This window comes from Coregonus lavaretus (genome assembly GCF_964263955.1).
Source record: "Coregonus lavaretus genome assembly, chromosome: 5".
Taxonomy (NCBI): Eukaryota; Metazoa; Chordata; class Actinopteri; order Salmoniformes; family Salmonidae; genus Coregonus; species Coregonus lavaretus.
In genome coordinates, this window is record NC_139992.1 from 44801444 (window position 1) to 44829381 (window position 27938).

Genomic DNA, 27938 nt, shown 5'->3' on the forward strand with positions numbered 1-27938 from the left:
GTTTTAATTCATAATGCAATTTCATCAGTGGAGGCTGCTGAGGGGAGGATTGCTCATAACAATGGCTGTAGTCCCCTGTAGCTCACTTGGTAGAGCATGGCGCTTGCAACGCCAGGGTTGTGGGTTCGTTTCCCACGGGGGGCCAGTATGAAAATGTATGCACTCACTAACTGTAAGTCGCTCTGGATAAGAGCGTCTGCTAAATGACTAAAATGTAAATGTAATTGGAATGAAGTGAATGGAATGGCATCAAACACATGGAAACCATGTGTTTGATACATTCCACCTATTCCGCTCCAGCCTTTACCACAAGCCCGTCCTCCCCAATTAAGGTGCCACCAACCTCCTGTGAATTTCATTCATTAAATAAATATATGTAATTCCTAAGCATGAATGTGAAAGTGTATCACATCTGAAGTGAAATATGGTGACTCCCCTGTCAGATTAATCTAGGACTACTTACAGCCAAAATGTATGAAATTAAAAGTAGTTTTTAAATGCATTTATTCAGGCTGTCATTACATCAATAAATAGACATACACAAGTTTCATGATAACATGGAAATGACATTGAACATAGACATTCACTAAGACGACACTTCAACTTCTTCGTTAAAAGTTTGAAATGATCTCAAAACTTAAAATGAGTCATCAGTCTAGAGATTTATGTTAAGGAAAAGCCAGACCTTCAAAAAATATTTTGTCAAAACTAAAATATATCTCTACGATTTGCAGATACGGTCAAGAATATTTGATGAAATATGTTAAATTATATACACTAGGGTCACATTCAAAAGCACAGATCCACAAAAACTGGACACAATGACATAAGTTACAATGATGAAAATACAGAATGAAAAACACACTGTACACATCCCAACCATGACTATATCTACACAGACTATACTTCTGAGACAAACAGGAAAGAGATATTCACACTATATAAACAGAGAACGCCAATCTGACCATCTCACAAACTGTGAATTTAATGCATTATTCAAAATGATTAAAATGATATTCAAGTTAAATGGTCATCATGATTCTTTTTGATCATGCATGTCTGCCTTGCTATACGTGAAATTAAAACTCAGTAAGGAGATGATATATATCTCCTTATCAAATCGTGGATCAAGAAAATGCAAACCCCAAAATCAGGTGTGTATACATGTCTGTACCTGAATACAAAAGCTAGGATGTCTGTGACTGCTATACTCCAGTGGTATAAAACCAATCCAGCGATGTATTGCAAATAGCCACAAAGTTTAGAAGGATTTTATATACATTAACATGCTTATGTGCTGAAAACACAACACAGTATCATACACTATGAAATAGATACTTGTACTGTATGGCACACTTCTTGTCAATGTCCCGTACCATTTAAGAACATCATAATCTTCCAAGTAAGGTGAATAAATACAGGAAAGAAGGCAGAATGTAAGGATGCTGTGACCTAACATTTTACATTACCTTTGTCCTATTAAACGTGATGTTTATAAAATGACTGAGTAAGGATTGTGAACATGCAGGGTAGTCTTGCCTGTGTTCCTGTAATAAATTGAGCAGAATCCCTCCAAACAAAGTATCTTTGCTCACACAGTGCTACATGTTCTAGTGTAATGGTACTGTCCATATGGGTGGCAGCTGAGCTGGAGGTGTACTTTGGCCTAGCCACTATGTTTTAATTTCCAAGGCTGGAATATTTTTATTGGGACCACTTAGTATGGACAATATGCCCTTTGTATAGACAGTGCTGCTATTTTATCTGGTGTTAGACGGGATAGAGTTTCTCCATAGAGACAGAGCTACAATGTGTACATAGAAACGGTTCATACAATGAGAGATTTGTTTTGATCTTGATGATAGCCCTATTGTTTTGTCAAATGTAAAGCTGTAATATGTGTTAGTTGTAAACAGTGTTCATATAGATGAATATTATCTGAATATGACTCAATGTATAGTTGCAGAGCAGAGTGTAAACAGCTAGGGTGCTCCCTATAAAACATCCCTCTCGGATATGCAAATCAAAATGCCAATGATTTCCCTACTCAATCACAATCTTTACCATCTGTAACTCCAGGTTTGTTCTCCTTGGACCAGACATCCATCCATATTAAGCCATTACATGCTGCCTGATACATTTCCCCATTCTGTAAATGTCTACAGTGCAATATACTACAATACTGCTATTAGACCATTGCCTACAGTATAGCATGACTACAGTATATATGTGTGGCAAGTATTATCATACATCTTTGGGAGCAGCAGTGAATGCAGTAAGTCATCCTGTGTATGTAACCTACAACACCTGAACCTGATGTCTAAATCCACACATCTTCATGTGTCCTGATCCAGGGTCAGTGCTTACACCTCTGTCTAAATGGCGAGTGTGACAGGATGTGAGGTGTGTATGTATATCACAGTCATCTGGTCAGCGTACCTCATGCATATAAGACTACAGACAGCCCCAGGCAGGGTGAGTCCCACTCCCACTTCCTCCTTGTAAACCTGCAGTAGCCTAGGTGGAGCTGGGGAAGCGTGCAGTTCAGGTCCATTGCCTTTGGGCAGGGCAGGAGATCGGGGGTTGTGTGTGTGTGTGTGGCCAGGTGTGTGTGTTCATGTATACCCCCCTCTCCACAGCCCTGTTAACCCCTTGTCTCCTCCAGTCAGACATCATCAGGCAGTTCCAGGTGGTTCCTGCGGTTGCGGCTCTTCCTGCGGTCTAGCAGGGGCTTGAGCTTGGCCATGTCTCCCCGGAGAGGAGGCCCTCCCCTCGGCCCCTGCTGCTGGGCCCCCTGCAGGCTCTGGAGCTGCTTCCTCTCCTTACAGTACTGCTGTATGGCCAGGCTCTCTGCAGGGCTGAAAGCTGAGAGCAGAGCCTTGGGGTGCAGGGTGCTGGCCCAGGCCCAGGGAGACTGCTGCTTGTCCATCAGCACCGACACCATGGCCTCACTCAGGACACGCAGGCGGATCTTGGCCACGGTGCGCTTGAAGGTGTTCTCCGTGGCCAGGCAGTAGTACAGGCCCTGGTCGGACAGCTGGACGGAGCGGATGAGCAGGCCATGGTCAGTGGTGACCAAACGGTCACCCAGCTTCACCTGGAAGGGGGAAAGAGAGGTGTCAGCAGCATGGTCTTAAATTACCTATATCATAACACATTATACCACACCATGATCTATAGTCAAGTAAATCGAGCCAAGACAAATCGACTTAAAGTGGCACTCCAGTCTCCTTTTCACCTAATTGAACACTGGATTTACTGTATGTGAACTTTCATGTGCCTTCATAACAAAGTTGTATGCCATCTGTAAATACGAATAAAAAAAAGTAATAATTACAAGCCTAGTTGGTTTAGCCATGGAAAAAGACAGCAACCTTCCCGCTAGCCATGATTGGCAGAGATAATGAGTGGGCTGGACATGCCGAGAGATGAGTTCGGATTGGTCTACCATGTAACAGCTTCTGTCTATAATATGAGCTGGTCAGTTTGTGTACAGTGAGGGAAAAAAGTATTTGATCCCCTGCTGATTTTGTACGTTTGCCCACTGACAAAGAAATGATCAGTCTATAATTTAAATGGTAGGTTTATTTGAACAGTGAAAGACAGAATAACAACAAAAAAATCCAGAAAAACGCATGTCAAAAATGTTATAAATTGATTAGCATTTTAATGAGGGAAATAAGTATTTGACCCCCTCTCAATCAGAAAGATTTCTGGCTCCCAGGTGTCTTTTATACAGGTAACGAGCTGAGATTAGGAGCACACCCTTAAAGGGAGTGCTCCTAATCTCAGCTTGTTACCTGTATAAAAGACACCTGTCCACAGAAGCAATCAATCAATCAGATTCCAAACTCTCCACCATGGCCAAGACCAAAGAGCTCTCCAAGGATGTCAGGGACAAGATTGCAGACCTACACAAGGCTGGAATGGGCTACAAGACCATCGCCAAGCAGCTTGGTGAGAAGGTGACAACAGTTGGTGTGATTATTCGCAAATGGAAGAAACACAAAAGACCTGTCAATCTCCCTCGGCCTGGGGCTCCATGCAAGATCTCACCTCGTGGAGTTGCAATGATCATGAGAACGGTGAGGAATCAGCCCAGAACTACACGGGAGGATCTTGTCAATGATCTCAAGGCAGCTGGGACCATAGTCACCAAGAAAACAATTGGTAACGCACTACGCCGTGAAGGACTGAAATCCTGCAGCGCCCGCAAGGTCCCCCTGCTCAAGACAGCACAAAAAACAGGGCCGTCTGAAGTTTGCCAATGAACATCTGAATGATTCAGAGGAGAACTGGGTGAAAGTGTTGTGGTCAGATGAGACCGAAATCGAGCTCTTTGGCATCAACTCAACTCGCCGTGTTTGTAGGAGAAGGAATGCTGCCCCACCGTCAAACATGGAGGTGGAAACATTATGCTTTGGGGGTGTTTTTCTGCTAAGGGGACAGGACAACTTCACCGCATCAAAGGGACGATGGACGGGGCCATGTACCGTCAAATTTTGGGTGAGAACCTCCATCCTACAGCCAGGGCATTGAAAATGGGTCGTGGATGGGTATTCCAGCATGACAATGACCCAAAACACACGGCCAAGGCAACAAAGGAGTGGCTCAAGAAGAAGCACATTAAGGTCCTGGAGTGGCCTTGCCAGTCTCCAGACCTTAATCCCATAGAACATCTGTGGAGGGAGCTGAAGGTTTGAGTTGCCAAACGTCAGCCTCGAAACCTTAATGACTTGGAGAAGATCTGCAAAGAGGAGTGGAACAAAATCCCTCCTGAGATGTGTGCAAACCTGGTGGCCAACTACAAGAAACTGCTGACCTCTGTGATTGCCAACAAGGGTTTTGCCACCAAGTACTAAGTCATGTTTTGCAGAGGGGTGAAATACTTATTTCCCTCATTAAAATGCAAATCAATTTATAACATTTTTGACATGCGTTTTTCTGGATTTTGTTGTTGTTATTCTGTCTCTCACTGTTCAAATAAACCTACCATTAAAATTATAGACTGATCATGTCTTTGTCAGTGGGCAAACGTACAAAATCAGTAGGGGATCAAATACTTTTTTCCCTCACTGTTGGTAATCCTTTCTAAAGTGGCTTTTTTACATTTTAGTCATTTAGCAGACACTCTTATCCAGAGCGACTTACAGTTAGTGAGTGCATACATTTTCATACTGGCCCCCCATGGGAAACGAACGCACAAACCTGGCGTTGCAAGCGCCATGCTCTACCAACTGAGCTACAGGGGACTTTTTGAAAGATATCACGTAGTAGAACTGCATAAGTGTTGCTCTCCACTTTCTGGAGGACCGAGTTTTGAAAATCAGTGGAATTAGAGTATGATAGCTAAGGAGATGGAGAAAATTGTGGCGTTTGATTGCAAATATGCAGATGGAGTCGAAAAGAGAACACAGAAAGCTCCGGAAGTTAAAGTGTACTGTTATATTATTTGTATCTCAGAGCCATTTGCATTACTAGTTATAGCCTAATGTTAGCTAGCTAACATTGAACCTGGTTGGTTAGCTACCTGCAGATTAATGCAGGGTAGTAATGTTATGAGTTGGGATAATGGTTAATTGTTTAGCTAGCTAGCTACATGTCTAAACAAGACTCCACTATGCAAGAAACTATTTCCATAGAATGTTTATGATGTCACTGCGACACCTGTCGATAGATGTAGCTGGTGAATTCGCTCTGGCTATCTACTCTGATTTCAGAGCACTCTCGTCTGAGTGTGCCAGAGCGCAGAATAACTGACAAATTTACGAACACTCAACACCCGTTGAATATGGCCGGTGTCAGTAAACGTTGCAGTCACCAACACTCCGGATAACATAAAGACAGCCTAACCAGCTCTGCTAGGGTGAGTAAAATGGTCAGAGTGAGCTGTTCTCTCATTTGTGTCTGGAAGTAGCTAGCAAGCTAGCCAACGCTAGCCAGTTAGCTTGGGTGCTTGACTGCTGTTGTTAGGTCAGAACGCTCGGATCAACCCTACTTTTCGGCCAGAGTGTCCAGTGTGCGCTCCAAGAGGGAAACGCTCAGAATTTACAAACGGCCAATCTGACAACGCTCTGAAATTACGAACGCCCAGAGCACACTCTGGCAGATTACATTTACGAACACACCCGTAGTATAAACCAGCCTTTATTCTTGAAATCTTGGTTGTTTAGTACATAGCCTCACATGTGAATCCTTCAAGAGATGGGTGGGTCGAAAGTTTAAAAGGGTGTGAACGATGATGAATGGGTTTAGACAAAGAAGAGCTTTCCAGTAGATACCAAAACATTCAAGGGCCATTTTCTCAAAAGTGAGGTTACAAGTTTATCAACTTTCAAAGCAGAATTACTTTCCCATTGTTCCTCAACTGTAGTGTTTTATCCAATGTAAAAAACACAATTTCAAATTTTGCTACATAAGACCGAATCAAGCCGGTCGGTCACATTTTTTTTTACCCTTTAATGTGTCCTTTACTGTATGTGTCACGGTTTCGGCCGAGGCTGCCTCTCTCCCTTGTTCGGGCAGGTTTCGGCGTTCGTCGTCTCCGGAATTCTAGCTGCCACCGTTGCATGTTCCATGTTTCCTGTTTGATTAGTTTTGTCTGTTAGCCACACCTGTCTTGTGTTATGTCTCATTAAGCACCCTATTTAGTTTCCTTGTTGTTAGTGTAGTGTTGTGTGTAATTGTTTCGTGTCAGGTGTTTGTGCGTTACCCGTGTTTCGGTACGCCAGTTACGATTTATCTTCCTCCTCGGTTGAGGAGAGTTTTTGCGCCCTGTGTTTGTGCGCTCGTGTTTGACGCCTGTGTGCGTCTGTTGGCCTCTGGCCGTGTTTGGATTATTTTGCACTCGCTAGTAAAGTCTTGTTGGACTGTACATCTGCTTCTGCGCCTGATTCCACACCTCACCATTTCTAACACCGTGACAGTATGTATACTGGGGATATCGCTTTTCAATAGTAAAAGGTCAAAAATTGCTGGAGGACGTCTTTAAACAGTTCACCTGGAATACTCATTCTCATAGAATCTCTGATATAAATATTATGCATGAGCTATAAACAACTGTCAAATCTGTAAAATATGTTAATCTTTATCAAAGAGCAGGTGCTCTCTTTGCGCAGCCCCATATAATTTGTAATGGCCTGATTGGGAGCAGTAACAGTTTTAGAGGGTGTCAGTTATTTGTGAAATGTTTCCCCTGTTGAGAATGGACTCATTAATTAGGTCCCATATCATATCTGATCTACAGTATATCACTACTCATTATCTTGTTACACCGCCAATAAAACACTTTGCAATGTCATCCCGAGGCGTGACATGTTAGTGGTCTGATGCTATTTCAAACACGTCATCACAGTCGAATGATTGTGTTGAATGCCTTGATATACAGTACCAGTCAAAAGTTGACACACCTACTCATTCCAGGGTTTTTCTTTATTTTTACTATTTTCTACATTGTAGAATAATAGCGAAGACATCAAAACTATGAAATAACACATATGGACTCATGTAGTAACCAAAAAAGTGTTAAACAAATATATTTGAGATTCTTCAAAGTAGCCACCCTTTGCCTTGAAGACAGCTATGCACACTCTTGGCATTATCTCAACCAGCTTCACCTGGAATGCTTTTCCAACAGTCTTGAAGGAGTTCCCACATATGCTGAGCACTTGTTGGCTGCTTTTCCTTCACTCTGCGATCAGACTCATCCCAAACCATCTCAATTGGGTTGAGGACGGGGGATTGTGGAGGCCAGGTCATCTGATGCAGCACTCCATCACTCTCCTTCTTAGTAAAATAGCCCTTACACAGCCTGGATCATTGTCCTGTTGAAAAACAAATGATAGTCCCACTAAGCCCAAACCAGATGGGATGGCGTATCGCTGCAAAATGCTGTGGTAGCCATGCTGGTTAAGTGTGCCTTGAATTGTAAATAAATCATAGACAGTGTCACCAGCAAAGCACCCCCACACCATAACACCTCCTCCTTCATGCTTTACGGTGGGAACTATACATGCGGAGATCATCTGTTCACCCACATCGCGTCTCACAAAGAAACAGCGGTTGGAACCAAAAATCTCCATTTTGGACTCCAGACCAAAGGACAAATATCCACTGGTCTAATGTCCATTGCTCATGTTTCTTGGCCCAAGGAAGTCTCTTTAGTAGTGGTTTCTTTGTAGCAATTCGACCATGAAGGCCTGATTCACACAGTCTCCTCTGAACAGTTGATGTTGAGAAGTGTCTGTTACTTCAACTCTGTGAAGCATTTATTTGGGCTACAATTTCTGAGGTAACTCTGGGTCAATCTGTGGCGGTCCTCATGAGAGCCAGTTTCATCATAGCGCTTGATGGTTTTGGTGACTGTACTTGTAGAAACTTCTTAAAAGTTCTTGAAATGTTCTGGATTGACTGACCTTCATGTCTTACAGTAATGATGGACTGTCGTTTCTCTTTGCTTATTTGAGATGTTCTTGCCATAATATGGACTTGGTCTTTTACCAAATAGGGCTATCTTCTGTATACCCCCCCCACCCCACCCTGTCACAACACAACTGATTGGCTCAAACACATTAAGAAGGAAAGAAATTCCACAAATTAACTTAAGGCACACCTGTTAATTCAAATAAAATAAAATTTGTCACATACACGTGTTTAGCAGATGTTATTGCGGGTGTAGCGAAATGCTTGTGCTTCTAGCTCCGACAGTGCAATTGAAATACATTCCAGGTGACTACCTCATGAAGCTGGTTGAAAGAATGCCAAGAGTGTGCCAAGCTTTCATCAAGGCAAAGGGTGGCTATTTGAAGAATCTCAAATATAAAATATATTTTGATTTGTTTAAGACTTTTCTGTTTACTACATGATTCCATATGTGTTATTTCATAGTTTTGATGTCTTCACTATTATTCTACAATGTAAAAAATAGTAAAAAATAAAGTAAAACCATTGAATGAGTAGGTGTGTCCAAACGTTTGACTGGTAGTGTAGATCCAACTAGATCAAGGCATTCGACACAATAATTTGATTGTGATGATGTGTTTGATATCGTAATAGTCCACCAACAGCCTTTGGACTCAGTCTGTCCCGTGTGTTACTGACTGAGGAAAAAGGATGCCTCGGAATTGAACCAATTGAGCCAGCTCTGATGTTGAACACATAGAATGAATCATTCGATTTCTATGGTTCAACCCAGCTTCTCAATTAACTTTGACTCTGGAAGTTGTCTGACCTCTTTCCTTCTGTCATTGTCTCTGTGGATGAGCCAGCGGACGGAGGCCTGGGGGGACTTAGGAAGACACTCTAGGAAGGTGGTGTTGTTCTTCACCCCATATTGGGTAATCTCCACCGCGTTCCTGTACGCTGAAACAAGGGCAGTTCACACACACACACATCAATTCGCTGACAGACATAAACCACACAGCTGGATGATGTACGTCCCAAGACTTTCAACAGTCAGGGTCAAAAGTTGACCTGAGGGTTAGGGACACCTGCAGTACAACCAAACCCTCCCAGTCACTAGGAGGAGAATCCTAACTTAACTTTTCACTTAGTCTCCCATTGACTTCAATGTATGACGAAGTGAACATTTCACTCAAGTTAAGATTATCCCCCAAGCATGCTTGTTTGTCAGATTGTATTCCGACTGAGATGCACTTCATATCTGTATTGTAGAACAAGCTTGGTTGACCTGGTCTTTAACTGTCAGCATTGTCATCTGATGTTTATGTCCCAGCCAATGAGCTCATCCCCATGCTGGATGGATGACAGGGTATAGACTAATTAGCACCAATGACCATATGGTTTAGTCCCATGACACATGTTCATTTACACAGACTTATACTGGAATGTAGCACTCTGGGGACCGTAGCTCCTCCCCTTGTTAGACTGCTTGCCGACAGCCGACTGTGTGAATCATCTCTGTACAGTCTGTTTACACACACACACACACACGGGGACTATACAGTAAAACACTATGCACCGGCTGCTGAACCATGAGAGGAACTCAAATTACCCATAAACCAACAGAATCTATGACCCTTTTAGAGTAAAATGAGTACAGCTGGTATAGACTAGCCACAGAGCAAATGAGTCAGCACACCAATGCCCTCTGTTGGCCAATTCAACAGAGCTGTGGGCTTCTCAGGCATTTGGTGCACGTTGGCTGGATGTTGTCATACCTTTCAGGTTGAATCCTCTGCACTGAGTTAGTGGGTTGCCATGGATGATGTCCTGTCTTCTGCTCCTTCTGTATAGAAACCATAAATAAATATTTCCAATGCCACAATACAGTACCCTATATATGTTATGTACAGTGAAGTGGCCTAACCGTTGAATCCTGCCAAATATATTGTATATCTAGTTTCAGTGCCTACATAAACTAGTTGGAGAATACATACATTTCACAAAGCCCAGTAGCTTTGAAATCCTGTTATTCCAACCCTCCAGCCCATTATGAAAATCTCTAAAATCCCATAATATCAACAGTTAGGAAGGACCACTTTGAGCCAGACACAGCGGTGTGAGGAACATTTGACAGTATTATTCCACTGTATGGTTCAGTCATCTCCCATCCAACATCTACAGGGAGAGAGAGTTCAACAGCAGGCACATTTCTAGCAGATTTTCTGAGGAGTAAGGGGGCAGAGCCTCTGTTCCCTAACCAAGCTAAACTTGAACTGCGGTTGACTGTAATGGCAGCTGAGCAGCCGGCGAGGAGGGAAACCAGAGGGGGGACTGTTCAAAGTAGAAAGGTATCACTCACTGTGCTACGGCTGTGTTATGGCTATGGTTGGATCAATTCAAGAATACATGGTGTATACACAGTCATTTGGGATGTCCTTTGGGTGGTGGACCATTATTTATACACACAGGAAACTGTTGAGCGTGAAAACCCCAGCTGTGTTGCAGTTCTTGACACAAACCGGTGCGCCTGGCACCTACTATCCCACCCGTTCAAAGGCACTTACATCTTTTGTCTTGCCCATTCACCCTCTGAATGGCACACATACACAATCCATATCTCAATTGTCTCAAGGCATAAAAATCCTTCTTTAACCCATCTCCTCCCTCTCATCTACACTGATTGAAGTGGATTTAACAAGTGACATCAATAAGGGATCATAGCTTTTACCTGGATTCACCAGGTCAGTCTGTCATGGAAAGAGTATGTTTTGTATACATTTTACATTTTTAGTCATTTAGTAGACGCTCTTATCCAGAGCGACTTACAGTTAGTGAGTGCATACATTATTCTTGTTTTTTTGTTTTTTTTCATACTGGCCCCCCGTGGGAATATACGCAGTGTATAATATGATTACAACCTGCAGATACATTGTATAACCAGCCTAATACACTGCCTTATACCAGTGGAATAACCTAGCTATGTAATTACAGTAACAGGCTAGGACGTGCATGCAGTATGCATATCTTTAGCTCAAACCTTTTGGTATTTTTGGGAAAACCAAACAACTAAGAGCTGTATAATTACTTGTACTTATTCCCCACTAATTCCCCATGAATAACACCTAAACTATGTGAAGTGTTGCCCTATACTGCACCCCTTAACATCCTGGGTCCTCAGCACCAATGTTTTATGGTTAAAATAAGACTGCACTGCACCATAGAATGGAATAACACTGTAAAATGTTAATTGTGCCACTTGGTTTGCTTTAAAGTGCTCCTTTCTCACAGCTGGTATTGTACTGTTGATGTTGACCCAAACCAGGGTCTGTAGTACCGTACCTCTTGCCGGTGGGGTAGAAGCGGGAGCAGCTCAGGCCATCCCAAGCACAGTAGGGGTCTCTGGCCAGGCAGCAGTCGGCGCAGGCTGAGCCGTAGGCATGGCAACGGTGCAGAGACACTTGGGACATGCCATGCTCGGAGCTTACGTACAGCTGTTGCTGCAAGGCAAAACAGTTCAAATGTCAACCACACTGTTTGTTTTAATAAGTGGACGAGTGACTTAATTAAGTTAAGCTCACGGACAATTATGGCTTATTAGTTGGCTTTCCGACTGAGTCACAATTTTAATGCAGAAAATAAACTATTGCACTAGGCAATAGCAATGAGCTAATCAGAAACATTTTGAAACAATATTGATATGCATTAAGCACTGCATATACTTACTTTTTTGGAAGATATTCTCAAGTTTGTCACTGGAGCTTGGTTCTGGAAAAGAGAGAAAGATGGCAAAATGTCAACAATCTTATGTAACAAATGCTGTGACCTTATGTCATAAATGTAATGGACTATATAGCGTTCTTATCTTATCATATTACATAAGACTGTAGGTGTGTTTGAGCTAGTTCTTGTTGCACACCGTAAATCTTAGGCAATTCCTTTTTGGTCCTTTACATTCTGTGGAGGGATCTTTTTATCAACACTCTCACATCTCACACTCCGGTCATCTAACATCCTATTGAATACCACACAATCTTCCACTGCGCAGCACTAGTAGGAACACTATGCGAGATCTCTATGACACATCAAACCACACTAGTGGGAGACTGGGAGACCGATGTAGTCCAGGTGCAGAGAGAGATTAAAAGCTTGGTTGGGCCTTGATCACACGGATGACTTGCTTTGTTTATCAGGCTAAGATAAAACAGCGCGTGTGAGAGTTGGTATGGGTGACTGGCATTGCCCTCTACTGTCCATATGCTTCCCATTAGTCTTGTGTGGTGGTCTAGTGCCCGGGTCATCACTCTCCTGAATGCCCCTTCCTTAGGAGTACAGTCTGCAACCCTTTCTGAAGAAGCCAAGAGCCCCTAGTCTGTCTGCCTTTGATGTCTGTCTGTCTGTGAGTGAGTGAGTGAGTGAGTGAGAGAGTGTGAGAGTGTGAGAGTGAGAGAGTGAGAGAGTGAGAGAGTGAGAGAGAGAGAGAGTTCAAACCTTAAACACTTCCAGCTCCTCTAGTATCAGATCCTGGTCCAGGGAGCGGTTTGTGGGGAGAGCGATGACCTTTTGCACTGTCCCTTTGTCTGAGGGGACACGGGTCACACACACACAGACAGATTTTGATTAGATTTACTAGGATCCCCATTAGCCGATGCCAATGTTGACAGCTAGTCTTACTGGGGTCCGACACATAACGAAAAATACATTACAGACAAAATACTTTACAATTGACATACATTTAAAAACATGTAATTTAGTATGTGTGTGCATCTATCAGTTCCATATACATGTCAGAGAATGGAGACAGTCATTAGACAACCAGTTCACAGGCACTGACCCCTACACACACCAACCTCACCACAGACCCAAATTAGAGTGGCTAGTGAAATTAGAATGAAAAAGTAAATGAACACAGCTCTGGCTCTTTATTCTCCTCGCACATATTTGGGTTTGAATGAAACATGACTGCTGTGACCGGCATCCACAGTAAAGTCAGTTGTGGGTGTGTGAGCTTTAGAACCCACAGAGAGGAGAACAGACAGAGGCCATGGAAAGGGGAGGAACTCTGTTTGTCCAGGAGTTAGCTAGCGAGCAGAGGGAGGAGAGTTACAGCAAGATCTCCTGGAAATCCCTGATAAAAAACTCTCCACATCCCTGAAACAAAGACCCCGCCTCTCCGCCCTGCAGTCTGATATTACTGGCATGTCTTCAGGAATCCTGGAGGACTGGGAGGCTGATAAACATAAACAGCTGTGTGAGAGAAAGGAGAGAGGCTCCCTGGGATGCAGGACTTACAGCCAGATCCACACTCAGACCTGTACTATTCCTCTTCTACCTCTACCTCCACCCAGTGGGCTGCATCTCCCTCCTGGACGTCTATTTGTCTCTGTTGCAGCTCGTTACAGTGTAGTCTATTGTTCTATTCACTGAAGAGCGAGACAGACTACTTATCTTGTATCACAGCACGACCAGAGTTCATATCCCCTCTATAATCATTTGCTTATGCAACGCCTGCGTTATGGCACGAGAGAGCAGAGATGGATCATTGCAATATAGAATATAATGGAATTAAGTGGTTTATGGATAATGAGGGCATTGTGGTAGCGCCACACCCTGGTGACAGAGAGAACAGGCTGTTTAGGCTGTCATGTTGAGGGCTGGAGGTCTATTAGCATCTGTAGCACACATGGATGCTCCATCATTGACGATGTCACGCTCTATACTTAGCATCCCACTCATGTAACCCACCGCATTAGTCAGACCTCTTTAAAGCGTATCTCTGATGGTTGTTGAACACAAGTGGCGAGACGAGGAATATGAGAATGTTAGTCTGAAGGAGAGATCCTGAACAGGCATCCTGAACAGCTACTTAGGTGCTGATGTAGGCGACGTACAGGCTTGACCCTGTGCTGCTCCCAGCCTGTGGTGTGTGTATGTTGTATGGTGGGACTGGTTGCTAGTTGTCTCTAATGGAACAATAAATATGTATTATTGAGTACAAACCTGTGCCCAGGAAGAGGACCTGGTAGTGCCCGTCTGCGGCGGTCACCTGGTCCACAGCGATGGAGGTGTACTTGTAGTCAGCATGCGTTCTGACCACCAGGGGCCTCCTACCCACGGGGTAGATAGGATTGAACATGACCGGGTGGTTCCTGACAAACGTCACCACGTCGTCAGGGAACTCCTTGGTGCTCTGAATGTAAGGGGTGAAGGCTCCGCCTGGACACTGGAGGGAGCGAGGGAGGCAAAGGGAGAAGGAGAGAAGAAGAGAGAGAGATTTGTTATAAAGGTGAATAAATCCCTACCACTCAGCTCTGTGACAAAGGTACATAAAGGAAAAGCCAACCCCTGACCCTGAACTCTGCTGACACTGTCCTCATCCTCATTGCATAATGTTTCTCTGACCTCATTTCCTCCACTGATAGACACAGTACAGTCGTGGTCAAAAGTTTTGAGAATGACCCAAATATTAATTTTCACAGTCTACTGCCTCAGTTTTTATGATGGCAATTTGCATATACTCCAGAATGTTATGAAGAGTGATCAGATGAATTGCAATTAATTGCAAAGTCCCTCTTTTCCATGAAAATGAACTTAATCCCCCCAAAACATTTCCACTGCATTTCAGCCCTGCCACAAAACGACCAGCTGACATCATGTCAGTGATTCTCTCGTTAACACAGGTGAGACTGTTAATGAGGACAAGGCTGGAGATCACTCTGTCATGCTGATTGAGTTAGAATAACAGACTGGAAGCTTTAAAAGGAGGGTGGTGCTTGAAATCATTGTTCTTCCTCTGTTAACCATGGTTACCTGCAAGGAAACACGTGCCGTCATCATTGCTTTGCACAAAAAGGGCTTCACAGGCAAGGATATTGCTGCTAGTAAGATTACACCTAAATCAACAATTTATCGGATCATCAAGAACTTCAAGGAGAGAGGTTCAATTGTTGTGAAGAAGGCTTCAGGGCGCCCAAGAAAGTCCAGCAAGCGCCAGGACCGTCTCATAAAGTTGATTCAGCTGCGGGATCGGGGCACCACCAGTGCAGAGCTTGCTCAGGAATGGCAGCAGGCAGGTGTGAGTGCATCTGCACACACAGTGAGGCAAATAATTTTGGAGGATGGCCTGGTGTCAAGAAGGGCAGCAAGGAAGCCACTTCTCTCCATGAAAAACATCAGGGACAGACTGATATTCTGCAAAAGGTACAGGGATTGGACTGCTGAGGACTGGGGTAAAGTCGTTTTCTCTGATGAATCCCCTTTCCGATTGTTTGGGGCATTCGGAAAAAAGCTTGTCCGGAGAAGACAAGGTGAGCGCTACCATCAGTCCTGTGTCATGCCAACAGTAAAGCATCCTGAGACCATTCATGTGTGGGGTTGCTTTTCAGCCAAGGGAGTGGGCTCACTCACAATTCAGCCTAAGAACACAGCCATGAATAAAGAATGGTACCAACACATCCTCCGAGAGCAACTTCTCCCAACCATCTAAGAACAGTTTGGTGACGAACAATGCCTTTTCCAGCATGATGGAGCACCTTGCTATTAGGCAAAAGTGATAACTAAGTGGCTCGGGGAACAAAACATTTACATTTTGGGTCCATGGCCAGGAAACTCCCCAGACCTTAATCCCATTGAGAACTTGTGGTCAATCCTCAAGAGGCGGGTGGACAAACAACATTCTGACAAACTCCAAGCATTGATTATGCAAGAATGGGCTACCATCAGTCAGGGTGTGGCCCAGAAGTTAATTGACAGCATGCCAGGGCGGATTGCAGAGGTCTTGAAAAAGAACGGTCAACACTGCAAATATTGACTCTTTGCATAAACTTAATGTAATTGTCAATAAAAGCCTTTGACACTTATGGAATGCTTGTAATTATACTTCAGTATACCATAGTAAAAATATCTAAAAACACTGAAGCAGCAAACTGTGTGAAGACCAATACTTGTAGATACGGGAGAACAACAAGGAACTGTACATTGCATTGGAGAAATTGTCTTATTTTGATTTCAACATGGATATTAGACCCTAAACTCACTGTTCCAGGCCGGGGGTAGGGGATCCGTCCCTGGTACGCCACCCACTGAAAGTTTGGCCCATCCCTGTGAGCGAACGGCCCGTTGAAGACTGTCAAGATGTCTGCCATGTTGTAGACACACACGGCCGAGCCCTTGAACACCGAGCTGTGGGAAACGACACACATACATTCCGGCGGTCAGTGTGATGTGGAGAACTGACATCCAGGAAGCCCCCAGACCCACCCAGTTAAAACATCAGTCCTTTAAACATTTACATTTACATTTTAGTCATTTAGCAGACACTCTTATCCAGAGCGACTTACAGTTAGTGAGTGCATACATCATTTTTTATACTGGCCCCCCGTGGGAATCGAACCCACAACCCTGGCGTTGCAAACGCCATGCTCCACCAACTGAGCTACATCCCTGCCGGTCATTCCCTCCCCTACCCTGGACGATGCTGGGCCAATTGTGCGCCGCCCCATGGGTCTCCCGGTCGCGGCCGGCTACGACAGAGCCTGGATTCGAACCAGGATCTCTAGTGGCACAGCTAGCACTGCTCTTCATAGGATATCCAAGCCATCCAATCCGGGTGAAGCTTATTGCCACCTTACTCTGCCCTACCCCAACTTGCCCCTCTTCCCCCATTCTTGCTCCATTCCCAGAAGGATATGAGGATATGATGTGGTTTGGACCGGACCTAAAAACCACATGACCATCAGTAATACAGAGAGAGCCTTTGTACAGCGAGGGAAACAGAGGAGAAGGCCTGAAGGAGCTGATAGGAATGACAACGTTGCATGGAGACTACAGACTGTTTGTGTTGGCTATAGAGAGAATATGAATCCCAAATGGCACCCCTACTGCCTATATAGTGCACTACTTTAGACCAGAGCCCTATGGGCCGGCTCAAACGATGTGCACTATAAAGGCAATGCGATGCCATTTGAGATGCAGCCTGAGAGTCAAGCTAATCTACTCTTGATCTGCTCCTTGGGATACAAGTGTTTCCTTGGGTTACAAGTGTTTCCTTGGGTTACAAGTGTTTCCTTGGGTTACAAGTGGATCATGGGGATTTATGGAAGGGTTACGGTACATGGTTACAATAGCCAGAAGGTTGAGTAACCCTGATCTAGATGCTGCCCAATTAGCCTTGATGATTGAAGAAACCAGGATTGTATTCATTAGTGCACACCGTAGAACAACATTTCGTAATGTAAAAAATAAAAAGTATGTCTTATTGATAGTTCCCTTCCTGTTTCTGCACGTTTGCTTCCGTTTAGTTACTAGTGGATACAACCCAGTGAGTACACGGTAACAGGCACGTGTAGCCATCCTGCAAAAGCCCTTGAGGATAAATAAAGTTGACTGAAGTTAATTGAACACAGTGTCTGGGTTACCACATACAGTAATAGTAGACCTTAGCAACCAACAGGGTACTACATGGTGATACGCATGCATAATGAACTTGCTGTCAACATTGTGGAAGGAAACAGAGCTCACTAACTGTATTGCTAGTACATCAGGAAATGTAATGCGAACGGTATGGTAAAGTTAAGTCAATGAGCCAAATACTGTAGTACCAGAGGAGGCTGGTGGGAGGAGCTATAGGAGGACGGGGTCATTGTAATGGCTGGAATGGAATAAATGGAACAGTATCAAACGCATCAAACATATGCGGCAGGTAGCTTAGTGGTTAAGAGCGTTGTGCCAGTAACCGAAAGGTCGCTGGTTCTAATCCCCGAGTCGACTAGGTGAAAAATCTGTTGATGTGCCCTTGAGCAAGGCACTTAAACCTAATTGCTCCTGTAAATCGCTCTGGATAAGAGCGTCTGCTAAATGACTAAAATGTAAATGGAAATAAATATGGAAACCACATGTATGACTCCGTTCCATTTATTCCATTTCAGCCATTACAATGAGCCCATCCTCCTATAGCTCCTCCCACCAGCCACATCTGGTGCTATATGCAGATCACTAGAGTATGCTACAATAAGGTGATACTGGAGGTCTCTATCCAGGAGCTACTGTCATGTCTGTGATATCCGGTGCTGCCATGCCAGTCAGCATAGTCACTAATGCTTGAGCAATATTACCGTTGGCCTCACCTTGTGGACGTGAAGACGCCGAACACCAGGAGGCTCTTGGGGTGATCGGTTTCCAGCAAAAACACACTCTCTGGAAGGGAAAACACAACGTTGTGTTATGTAGTCAACGTTAATCATGCACCTTATCGTTTAATATTTCCGGAATGGATGAGTCTGAAGTGGAGAGGAATTTAATGAATGTCCGTGTTGATAGACCTCCATAGACTCACAGAAGACTAAAATAATACTAAGGGATGAATTGGGTCACTATTTATTTGGATATTTCGGATTATCATACTATCAACAAACTATCTGTTACTAAGCAACTGCTTGTTAGGTTTAGAATAAGGGTTAGGGTTCAGGTTAGGGCTATGGTTAGTAGATAGTTAGTTGAAATGTTACTAATAGTCTGTAGATAGTCTGTAGAGCATCCACAGATGGACTATCCAAATAAAGTGCTACCATGAGTTTTTTTCAATACTGAGGAGCAGGTCAAGAAATGTGTGTAAAGATGCTGTTTATAATCAAAAGCAATCGAAAACACCTGAGAATCTGAGATACATTGGTATTTGTAGAGACTGGCCAGGGAGATGTTTAGTTCTAGGTAAACAGGAGAAGCGGTTTGGGTTGGAATAGAATGTTCCAGGCCTTGGTAAATACAGTAAGTAGGTGTTGGCGTATTCCTCACCGAGCTCGTCAAAGTGTGTCTCGGTGCCGTCCTCCTCCAGAACTGAACACACCATCCGGGCCTTCAGGAACGTGGTCCACTTGTTCACCAGGCTACGCTGGCCACCTATGTCATTCTGTAGACATCGAAAGAGATGCATGTTAATGTCTCATGCATGCACACATATGCAATGCAGACACGCACATACTTCCTGGACACACACACTTCCTGAACACACACTTACAGGACACACTCTAGCCACCATGGTGTGGATGTTCTTGGTATTCCCACTGTTGTCCGTCAGTCTCTCCCGGAAGAAGAAATACAGTTTAGCATCGTTGATATCCGATCCATCTGGGATTAACTGGGCATCTATGAAGATGGGTTCTATGGAAAATAAATAAACAGGCTAAAATGATATAGCATAACATATTCTGTCCAATGTCTCAACATCTTCCTTACATGCAGCACCAGTATCAAAGTAGTTGAAGTACATTTGATGAACTAAATGGGGGTCTCCAACTAACACAGATGTGTTCGTGCAGGGCTGGAACAAAAGCCTGCCCAACCAGTAGCTCTTCAGGGTCACAGTTGGAGACCTCTGGTGTAGAGTATACAGTGGGGAAAAAAAGTATTTAGTCAGCCACCAATTGTGCAAGTTCTCCCACTTAAAAAGATGAGAGAGGCCTGTAATTTTCATCGTAGGTACACGTCAACTATGACAGACAAAATGATAATTTTGAATCCAGAAAATCACATTGTAGGATATTTAATGAATTTATTTGCAAATTATGGTGGAAAATAAGTATTTGGTCAATAACAAAAGTTTCTCAATACTTTGTTATATACCCTTTGTTGGCAATGACACAGGTCAAACGTTTTCTGTAAGTCTTCACAAGGTTTTCACACACTGTTGCTGGTATTTTGGCCCATTCCTCCATGCAGATCTCCTCTAGAGCAGTGATGTTTTGGGGCTGTCGCTGGGCAACACAGACTTTCAACTCCCTCCAAAGATTTTCTATGGGGTTGAGATCTGGAGACTGGCTAGGCCACTCCAGGACCTTGAAATGCTTCTTACGAAGCCACTCCTTCGTTGCCCGGGCGGTGTGTTTGGGATCATTGTCATGCTGAAAGACCCAGCCACGTTTCATCTTCAATGCCCTTGCTGATGGAAGGAGGTTTTTACTCAAAATCTCACGATACATGGCCCCATTCATTCTTTCCTTTACACGGATCAGTCGTCCTGGTCCCTTTGCAGAAAAACAGCCCCAAAGCATGATGTTTCCACCCCCATGCTTCACAGTAGGTATGGTGTTCTTTGGATGCAACTCAGCATTCTTTGTCCTCCAAACACGACGAGTTGAGTTTTTACCAAAAAGTTATATTTTGGTTTCATCTGACCATATGACATTCTCCCAATCCTCTTCTGGATCATCCAAATGCACTCTAGCAAACTTCAGACGGGCCTGGACATGTACTGGCTTAAGCAGGGGGACACGTCTCGCACTGCAGGATTTGAGTCCCTGGCGGCGTAGTGTGTTACTGATGGTAGGCTTTGTTACTTTGGTCCCAGCTCTCTGCAGGTCATTCACTAGGTCCCCTCGTGTGGTTCTGGGATTTTTGCTCACCGTTCTTGTGATCATTTTGACCCCACGGGGTGAGATCTTGCGTGGAGCCCCAGATCGAGGGAGATTATCAGTAGTCTTGTATGTCTTCCATTTCCTAATAATTGCTCCCACAGTTGATTTCTTCAAACCAAGCTGCTTACCTATTGCAGATTCAGTCTTCCCAGCCTGGTGCAGGTCTACAATTTTGTTTCTGGTGTCCTTTGACAGCTCTTTGGTCTTGGCCATAGTGGAGTTTGGAGTGTGACTGTTTGAGGTTGTGGACAGGTGTCTTTTATACTGATAACAAGTTCAAACAGGTGCCATTAATACAGGTAACGAGTGGAGGACGGAGGAGCCTCTTAAAGAAGACCAAATACTTATTTTCCACCATAATTTGCAAATAAATTAATTAAAAATCCTACAATGTGATTTTCTGGAGAAAAAAATCTCAATTTGTCTGTCATAGTTGACGTGTACCTATGATGAAAATTACAGGCCTCTCTCATCTTTTTAAGTGGGAGAACTTGCACAATTGGTGGCTGACTAAATACTTTTTTCCCCCACTGTATGTACTTCATATGTTTCTGCTGTATGTGCTCACCACTCAGCCACTTGGAGTTGTGCTGGTCTGTCCTCACTGCGTTCCTCCTGGTGAGGCTCCTGAAGATGGCAGCGTCCGTCCCCATGAAGTCTATGTACATGCCTGAGAACAGCTCCTGGTCTGGAGCACAACAGAGACGCATTAAAGGGCTGTGTTCATTAAGGCACAACATGGAAGAAAACGAAGTGAAACAGGTTAGGTACTACCTGAACTTGTCCACTAAGAAAAGCTTGTTTTCATTTTCCATTGCGAAAAGTTTTGCTATGGTGTGCCACAAATGAACACAACCCTGGCTCACAGCTGAACCATCTCACTCCCATCTGACCAAACAGAACACTTCCCCCCACCCCACAAGCCCCTGACCCTAAAGACTTGGCAAGACAATATCAATCCCTGACTATTAACAGCCAATGGAACAAATATGTGCCTGTGTCCATTACCATTGACAGCAATGGAAATTATGGGTTCATATTCAATAGTGAATTCAATGGTGATGGATTGATCTACCAGAGACAGGACATCACTGTAGAGAGGGAATGGTGACAGTAAACAGTAATGGAGCCAACAGTGGACATACAGCCATAGTGTTTGATCTCCCTGTACTCTGCTAATGACCCCGGCTGTGAGCTCTCTCCCTCCCTCTTTCTTTCCTCTCTCCATACCCTCTGTGCATTTCATCATTCCATTACTCTATCACTTCATCATTCCATCAGCCCAGCATGCAGCAGCCTGTACTCTGGCGGTATGGCTCAGGTCCAAGTGTGAGTGTGTGTATGTGTATGTGTATGTGTGTGGTTGACTGTTCTGAGTGGAGCAGTGGTGTCAACATCCCCCAGACAGCACTGGCTTATATGAGGGGTTCAGTATGGAGATAGAGCCTTTTATCTAGCCCAGACACAGGCCTGATTGTCCCCTAGTGTGACTCAGAGTCCCCCTCTCTGGTACCACTAACCCTCCTCTCTGCCACCACTACCCCTCCTCTCTGCCAACCCTCCCCTTGTTACCAGATTTCCCGGGCTGGGCTTGAGGGGCTGATGATGGGTAAGGCTGCTGACACCACGGCGCTTGGGTGTCAGAAAGGCGTGCTGTGCGTGCGACGAGGGTGTGCAGCCCGACCCACGGCAGGGTCACCGATAGGTGGGGTTGGGAGTTTGGTTAACCATAGGGTGGAGAAGTATAGCGGGTTGTGTTTTTGTATGATGCGTGCTGCAGGGACATACATAGAGCCAACAGAGGGAGAGAGAACTTACTAAGCATGACGGAGACGGTGTTGACTCTAGGATTGAAGGAGCACCTTCCCTTCCCAGATTCCGCTCTGGAGTCAATGTGGAACACCTGCTCCTGCAGGAAAATAAAATGTAAATAACAGATTTTATATGGGAATTTGGCGGAATTCTACCCTCCGCTCTTTTTAGCAACAAATATGAGATTATTATCCAAATGTTCTTAAGGTTTTTTCCCTCTGGTTGAAAGAGTTACAAAGCCAGCGCTGGGCTTTACCTTTACTGGTCTGTACGCGACATTAAAATAACCTTCCATTAGGGAGGAATGTCCTCCGATGGGCAGAGATGCTGTGATTCCATCTCAGACCTGGCCCTCTGCCACCCCTCACAGTGAAATGGATCATCCGGCATTACAATCTCTGCGGTCAGCGGGAAAATCCCCCCGTCCCATCCCCCGGTTTGGTTCAACCCACACTTCGACAGCTCTGACTGGGGGAATAAAGGGGAAGGAGGCGCCATCAGCCCAGGGACGTGATGCGTGAAGATTTGGACTCTGCCTCATTCCCTTTGGCTCTGGCGGCGAACCGTGGCCATTCATCACAGGGTCTGAACGGCAACACACTCACACAAGGGTGACCTGTCTGTGACACTGTGATATCCTCCTCACTAGGCTCCCATACAACGTAACACACGCTTAGGGGCCAAAGAGCCCAGGGAGTTGCGTGTCAAAGTCCCACAATAGCAGCTTGTTATGGTTAGCAGACCCAGTCTGAGACGCGATACTGACACATCAAAGCATTGGCTGAGGGGAAAAACAGAGCAATGCTGCTTTTCAAACAAAACCCTAAATGACAAAGACACCAAACTGCAGAAAGAGCCTGGTTTCGAGCTCTGTGTCGATTAGCGTTTGGCAGGCGCTGCAGACTGCTGCAACTGCCAGTGAGTTCAGTGAGCGCTTTTCTCCTGGAGGGGTTTCCCGCTCTCGTTTCCAGGGCCGGGTGGCCAGAGACCGGGGCAGACAGCTCCTCCTCTTCTACTCCATCCCTCTCTTCTCTGTCTCAGAGAGACTGACACACAAGGCTAACCTCAACTGTTATGGCTGCTTTCCTGAGGATGTCTTGGATCGAGACAGACTTCCTCTTGCCCCAGATGAAACATTACAAATTCTGTAGTTTGGTTTCAGAAGCAGACGCCCAGCCGTAAACTTACCAAGCTTTAGTTTCAGCAATAACCACATATCCACAGGAATGTCCATTTGTATGAGAATATGGTGGTAGAGACTGTACTGTAGGTGAAGTCTAGTATTGTGGTCATGATCTGACTATAGGTCAAGGAGCAGACTAACCTCTGGTCTCCTGCCCCTGTTGATGAAGGCACAGACAGGACTGTAGGCACCACTCCCACAGATGAACAGATGCGTTCTGTTGAACGGCTGGACCACCCGGATAAAGTTCCCACATCCATGCTGCAGAGGGGTGGTGAGGAAATTGGTTAGTACATGTATGAAGTCACCAAAGTATCCATACATCAGTCAAATCAATCTATCATGCAATATTGCATGTTCAACAGCAAAATCCTTCCAGACTGCAATTGTTGAGAATGGTCAAGTTAAGTGGCCAATTTTTGATTGGTCAGGGCCTATGATTCATAAAGAACAATTACACAGTTCCAAATGGTTAGCTACCACTGTTATTCCAACTTGCTACTTATATACTGTCATGAAGCACAATCAGAATAGCTATTTCCAGTTTGCTCCCTGGCACTGGAGTGGAAAAAAGCGTGTCAACAGTGAAATTGATATTTTGTCAAAGCCCCGTCTCCAGGGCTGAGTATACACAGCCCAGTGATCTGATTACAGATCCAATCGAGATCTTTCCCTCTTCAGCACGAGGTGGGAGTGGCCGGAGCACTGGGCTTTGTGCGTAATAAAAACTCAGACTGCGGAGCGAGCCAGCTGAGGAGAGGAGCGAGGAGCACCCGGGGAGCCATTAGGAACTTGGCCATCCCCACGGAAACGGGGCAGCTGCGGCCGCTCACACTCCGCACACCAACTCCACCGAAAAAAACAACGATACGTCCAACAATACACACCCTTCATTCCCTCTCTCGCCTTTTCACTTTCTCTTTCATTCCTGCTTTCTCTCCTCCTAGCATATAAACACCCCTCAGACGACACCCTCCAACTCTACGCCCCCAACTGTCTGCTCATATCAAATTTACATATGAACTAATATCATGTCCCAGGGCTTGCTTGTGTTAACTATCCAGCCACAGGCCACCTTTATAGACAAGCCAGAGCAACTGTAGTAGGGGATTTAAAAACCAGGAGGATGGCCTTTAAGAGAGGATCACACAGTGAGGGAACTTTTAAACATGGATTTAATCAATCTCAAGCTTTTATACATACAATAAAGGAATATTCCTCCCCAAATGCCACACATTGTTAAGCACTGGAGGAGTGCTTAACAATGTGTGGTCGTAGTCTGGAGGCCCGGTGACCCCAGATTCTATCCTAAAGGAGGAATTGAATATATACACATCAGGAGGGTAACCATAACAAACTGACAAGGGCTGCGATTCAGGAACACAAATAAAATGTCCAGGAGAAACGGCATTATAAAAACAGAGTTTAAACAGAGAGAGCGAAAGAAAGAAAGAGTGAGTGAGGGGTAGAGTAGAGCGAGACAGTACGAGTAGAGCGAGAGAGAGGGGAGAGGCTGAAACTGCAAGAGAGAGAGACCAGGCAGGGCTGTGGAAGAGAGGGATGACAGAGTAGAGGAGGAGGAGAGGAGGAGGAGAAGAGGAGGAGGAGAGGAGGAGGGAGGTAAGCCGACCACCAGGGACAGCGACGGCTCAGCCAAATATTTGTACGAGGCTGTCCACAGAGCTGGAGCCATTACTCTAGGCAGCACTAATCACCCTCCACTGACTGGAAACAGGTTTTTTTTTTTTTTTTTTACCCTCCGCTCTTCACCACAGCTTCTTCTCTACTCCTACAGCACCAGACTATGATCCTACACTATAGTACTGTACAAGACCACAGCTATCTGCCATGGTTGCTGTTGTTACTAACTACGGCTACTAGCTCCATAACAGTACACTGCATGCATGCCTTTGAAGTCACAGTCCAAATAAAAACAGGCCAACACAGTCCAATAAAAACAATGGAACAAAAACACAGTCTAAACAGATGAATTACAGAAATGTTGTCCTAACATGCAAAACAGCCTAATTAGTTACAGAAAACTGAATCACCAGCTGCTGTTGTTTTATTTATTTTTTATTTATTTAACTAGGCAAGTCAGTTAAGAACAAATTCTTATTTACAATGACAGCCTACCCCAGCCAACTGTGCACCACCCTATGGGACTCTCAATCACGGCCGGATTGTGATACAGCCTGGAATCGAACCAGGGTCTGTAGTGACACCTCTAGCACTGCGATGCAGAGCCTTAGACCTCTGCGCCACTCGGGAGTTTTGAGGTTGTCAATGTTCTATATGCTAATACAACAGACAAGCAGTGCAGTAAGGGATCAGGCCAGGTTATGAGATCTGTTGTCAGTCACAGTGGTTAGCGTACTGCTTTGATGCTTGTATATTTTCTCTGGGGTGGATTTGAGCACTCCTACACCTCATTCTCCTATCGACTAACATAAGGAATGCCAGGAGGAGTCAATGGCTCTCCTCAACTCCACATCTGCAGCCCCACGTGTTTGGAACCCAGGATGCTAACATGCTAACACATGCTCATGGAAAAGGACCAGAGACTTCAGTACAGTGTGTTCATTTTAGTGGATTTAGTTAGCGGTTAGTGCTACATATTGAGTGTTAGTGTTCTTACCGTGGGGTCCTTGCCAGCCATTTGGCATTCCTCAATCTTGCTAACAGATGCAGGCCAAAACACCTGGTGAGAAACACAGAAAACAGCTTCATTAGGGACCATTGCACATCCTGGTCTTCTTGGAAAGCTGGGAAAAAACTACCCAGAAACCAGGGACAGCTTGTGGGAGCAGAAGGAAGGAAGAGATGAGAACATATTGAACAGAAATAAACAGACTCTGAAGCAAACTGACAAACTTCACTCACTGTAGTGACTTCCTAATATGGATGCCCTACACTTTAGTGAACTTCCCAATAATGATGATAACTTGTCTCCAGTAAATGCTATATTTCCAAACCTGTGAGGTGTTTGAAGGGTCTAATGCTGGGAACGTATCAGGCAATTACTTTGCAAATGGATGTGCTACAGCACTCTCTGGGGTGAACTAAACACATTCCCATCTGTTCTGCTCTTCACGCCTGTCAGTTATAGACAGGGTAGCTCCCTCACTGCACACAGAGATACAATTAGCAGGGAACTGCTGCTACTGCATCACAGAACTGCATCAAGCAACACTAATATATGTCATACATTTTGCTCCATGAAATGGGTGTGATCTAGCATGTAAAATGTACTTTATTATAATTTAATTACCACCATTACTGTTCTTGTATAATTAGAATAATGTATTCAGCCATGATCTGTCACATGCAAGGAAAGCTAAATGAGATCAATGTCATTTTGTCTCCTTTAGTGAGAGCCTGATAAATAGGATGGAAAGTAATGGAAGTCATGCTAAGAGGACCTCACCTTGAGTGTCCCATGGGTGATGTTGTTGATGTCCATGGACAGGACATGGTCTTTACAGCCTACATACATCCTGTCCTGGTCCTCATCCATCAACAGGATCCTGTAGTCCATGGCCTTGTCTGACAGACTGTAGAACTCCACCGTCTGGGACGCCTGCAGGTCTGGGGGATAAAACAAACAGAGGGAAAATGTTACGGTGGGAAATAATGGGGAATCTGTAGCATTTACAGTAGGACTATACCAAGTCAGCTAACACTGACTAAACAACAAGTGCATAAAGGTGATTGCATCCGTTTTGCAATGCATGCAGTAGATACCACACAAAACAACTTTCAACTTTCCACTCAAGTCCAGCCACTTTATGAACACTGGACAGTCATGGTAAGCAAAAGAGATCTGTGGGAAAACCATTTACTTTCTCTCTGACCGACCAGCTACTGTAAAAGCCCTTATTGTCCTAAAGCTAGAAGGAAGAAGTAAACATCCCCTGTCTTTAAGCATCCAGAGAGGGAGAGCTCTCCACCCAAACCATCATAGGCCTTCACTGTCTATGCCAAACTCATGCATATTCATCACTTTTTCAATCACTATTGAGAGGGGGCAGGAGTGGAGGAGTTGAGAGCAAGTTGATCCAGGCTTTTTTTCCCCTTCTTCCTCTGTCTTCTCTCGCTAATCAACAAACAGGTTGGCTATGCTCTCCTTCAGG

The 27938-nt window shown here is 44.6% G+C and overlaps 1 protein-coding gene across 1 annotated transcript; it reads right to left on the reverse strand.

Moving 5' to 3' along the window:
- Window positions 1–495: 495 nt before the first annotated feature.
- On the reverse strand, window positions 496–27337 carry LOC311129454 (semaphorin-3C-like). Its single transcript, XM_084161742.1, has 16 exons — window positions 27233–27337; window positions 26444–26506; window positions 23947–24066; window positions 22629–22719; window positions 21379–21498; window positions 19415–19557; window positions 19192–19306; window positions 18525–18594; window positions 16437–16581; window positions 14401–14623; window positions 12892–12980; window positions 12127–12168; window positions 11743–11900; window positions 10179–10246; window positions 9230–9360; window positions 496–3097 (listed from the first exon to the last, which is right to left on the reverse strand). Exons 1-16 carry the CDS (start codon window positions 27320–27322, stop codon window positions 2666–2668), a joined length of 2100 nt encoding a protein of 699 aa, XP_084017868.1. The 5' UTR covers window positions 27323–27337; the 3' UTR covers window positions 496–2665.
- Window positions 27338–27938: the final 601 nt, after the last annotated feature.

Bases quoted from the DNA above. Each gene is read 5' to 3' on its own strand.
- LOC311129454 (XM_084161742.1), bottom strand. From the start codon at position 27,322: ATGGATGAGGACCAGGACAGGATGTATGTAGGCTGTAAAGACCATGTC. The intron at 18,595-19,191 runs GTGAGGAATACG...TTTCCCTTCCAG, and splicing joins GACACACTTTGACGAGCTCG to AGAGTGTGTTTTTGCTGGAA. The intron at 10,247-11,742 runs GTACGGTACTAC...GTTTCTATACAG, and splicing joins TTCTACCCCACCGGCAAGAG to AAGGAGCAGAAGACAGGACA.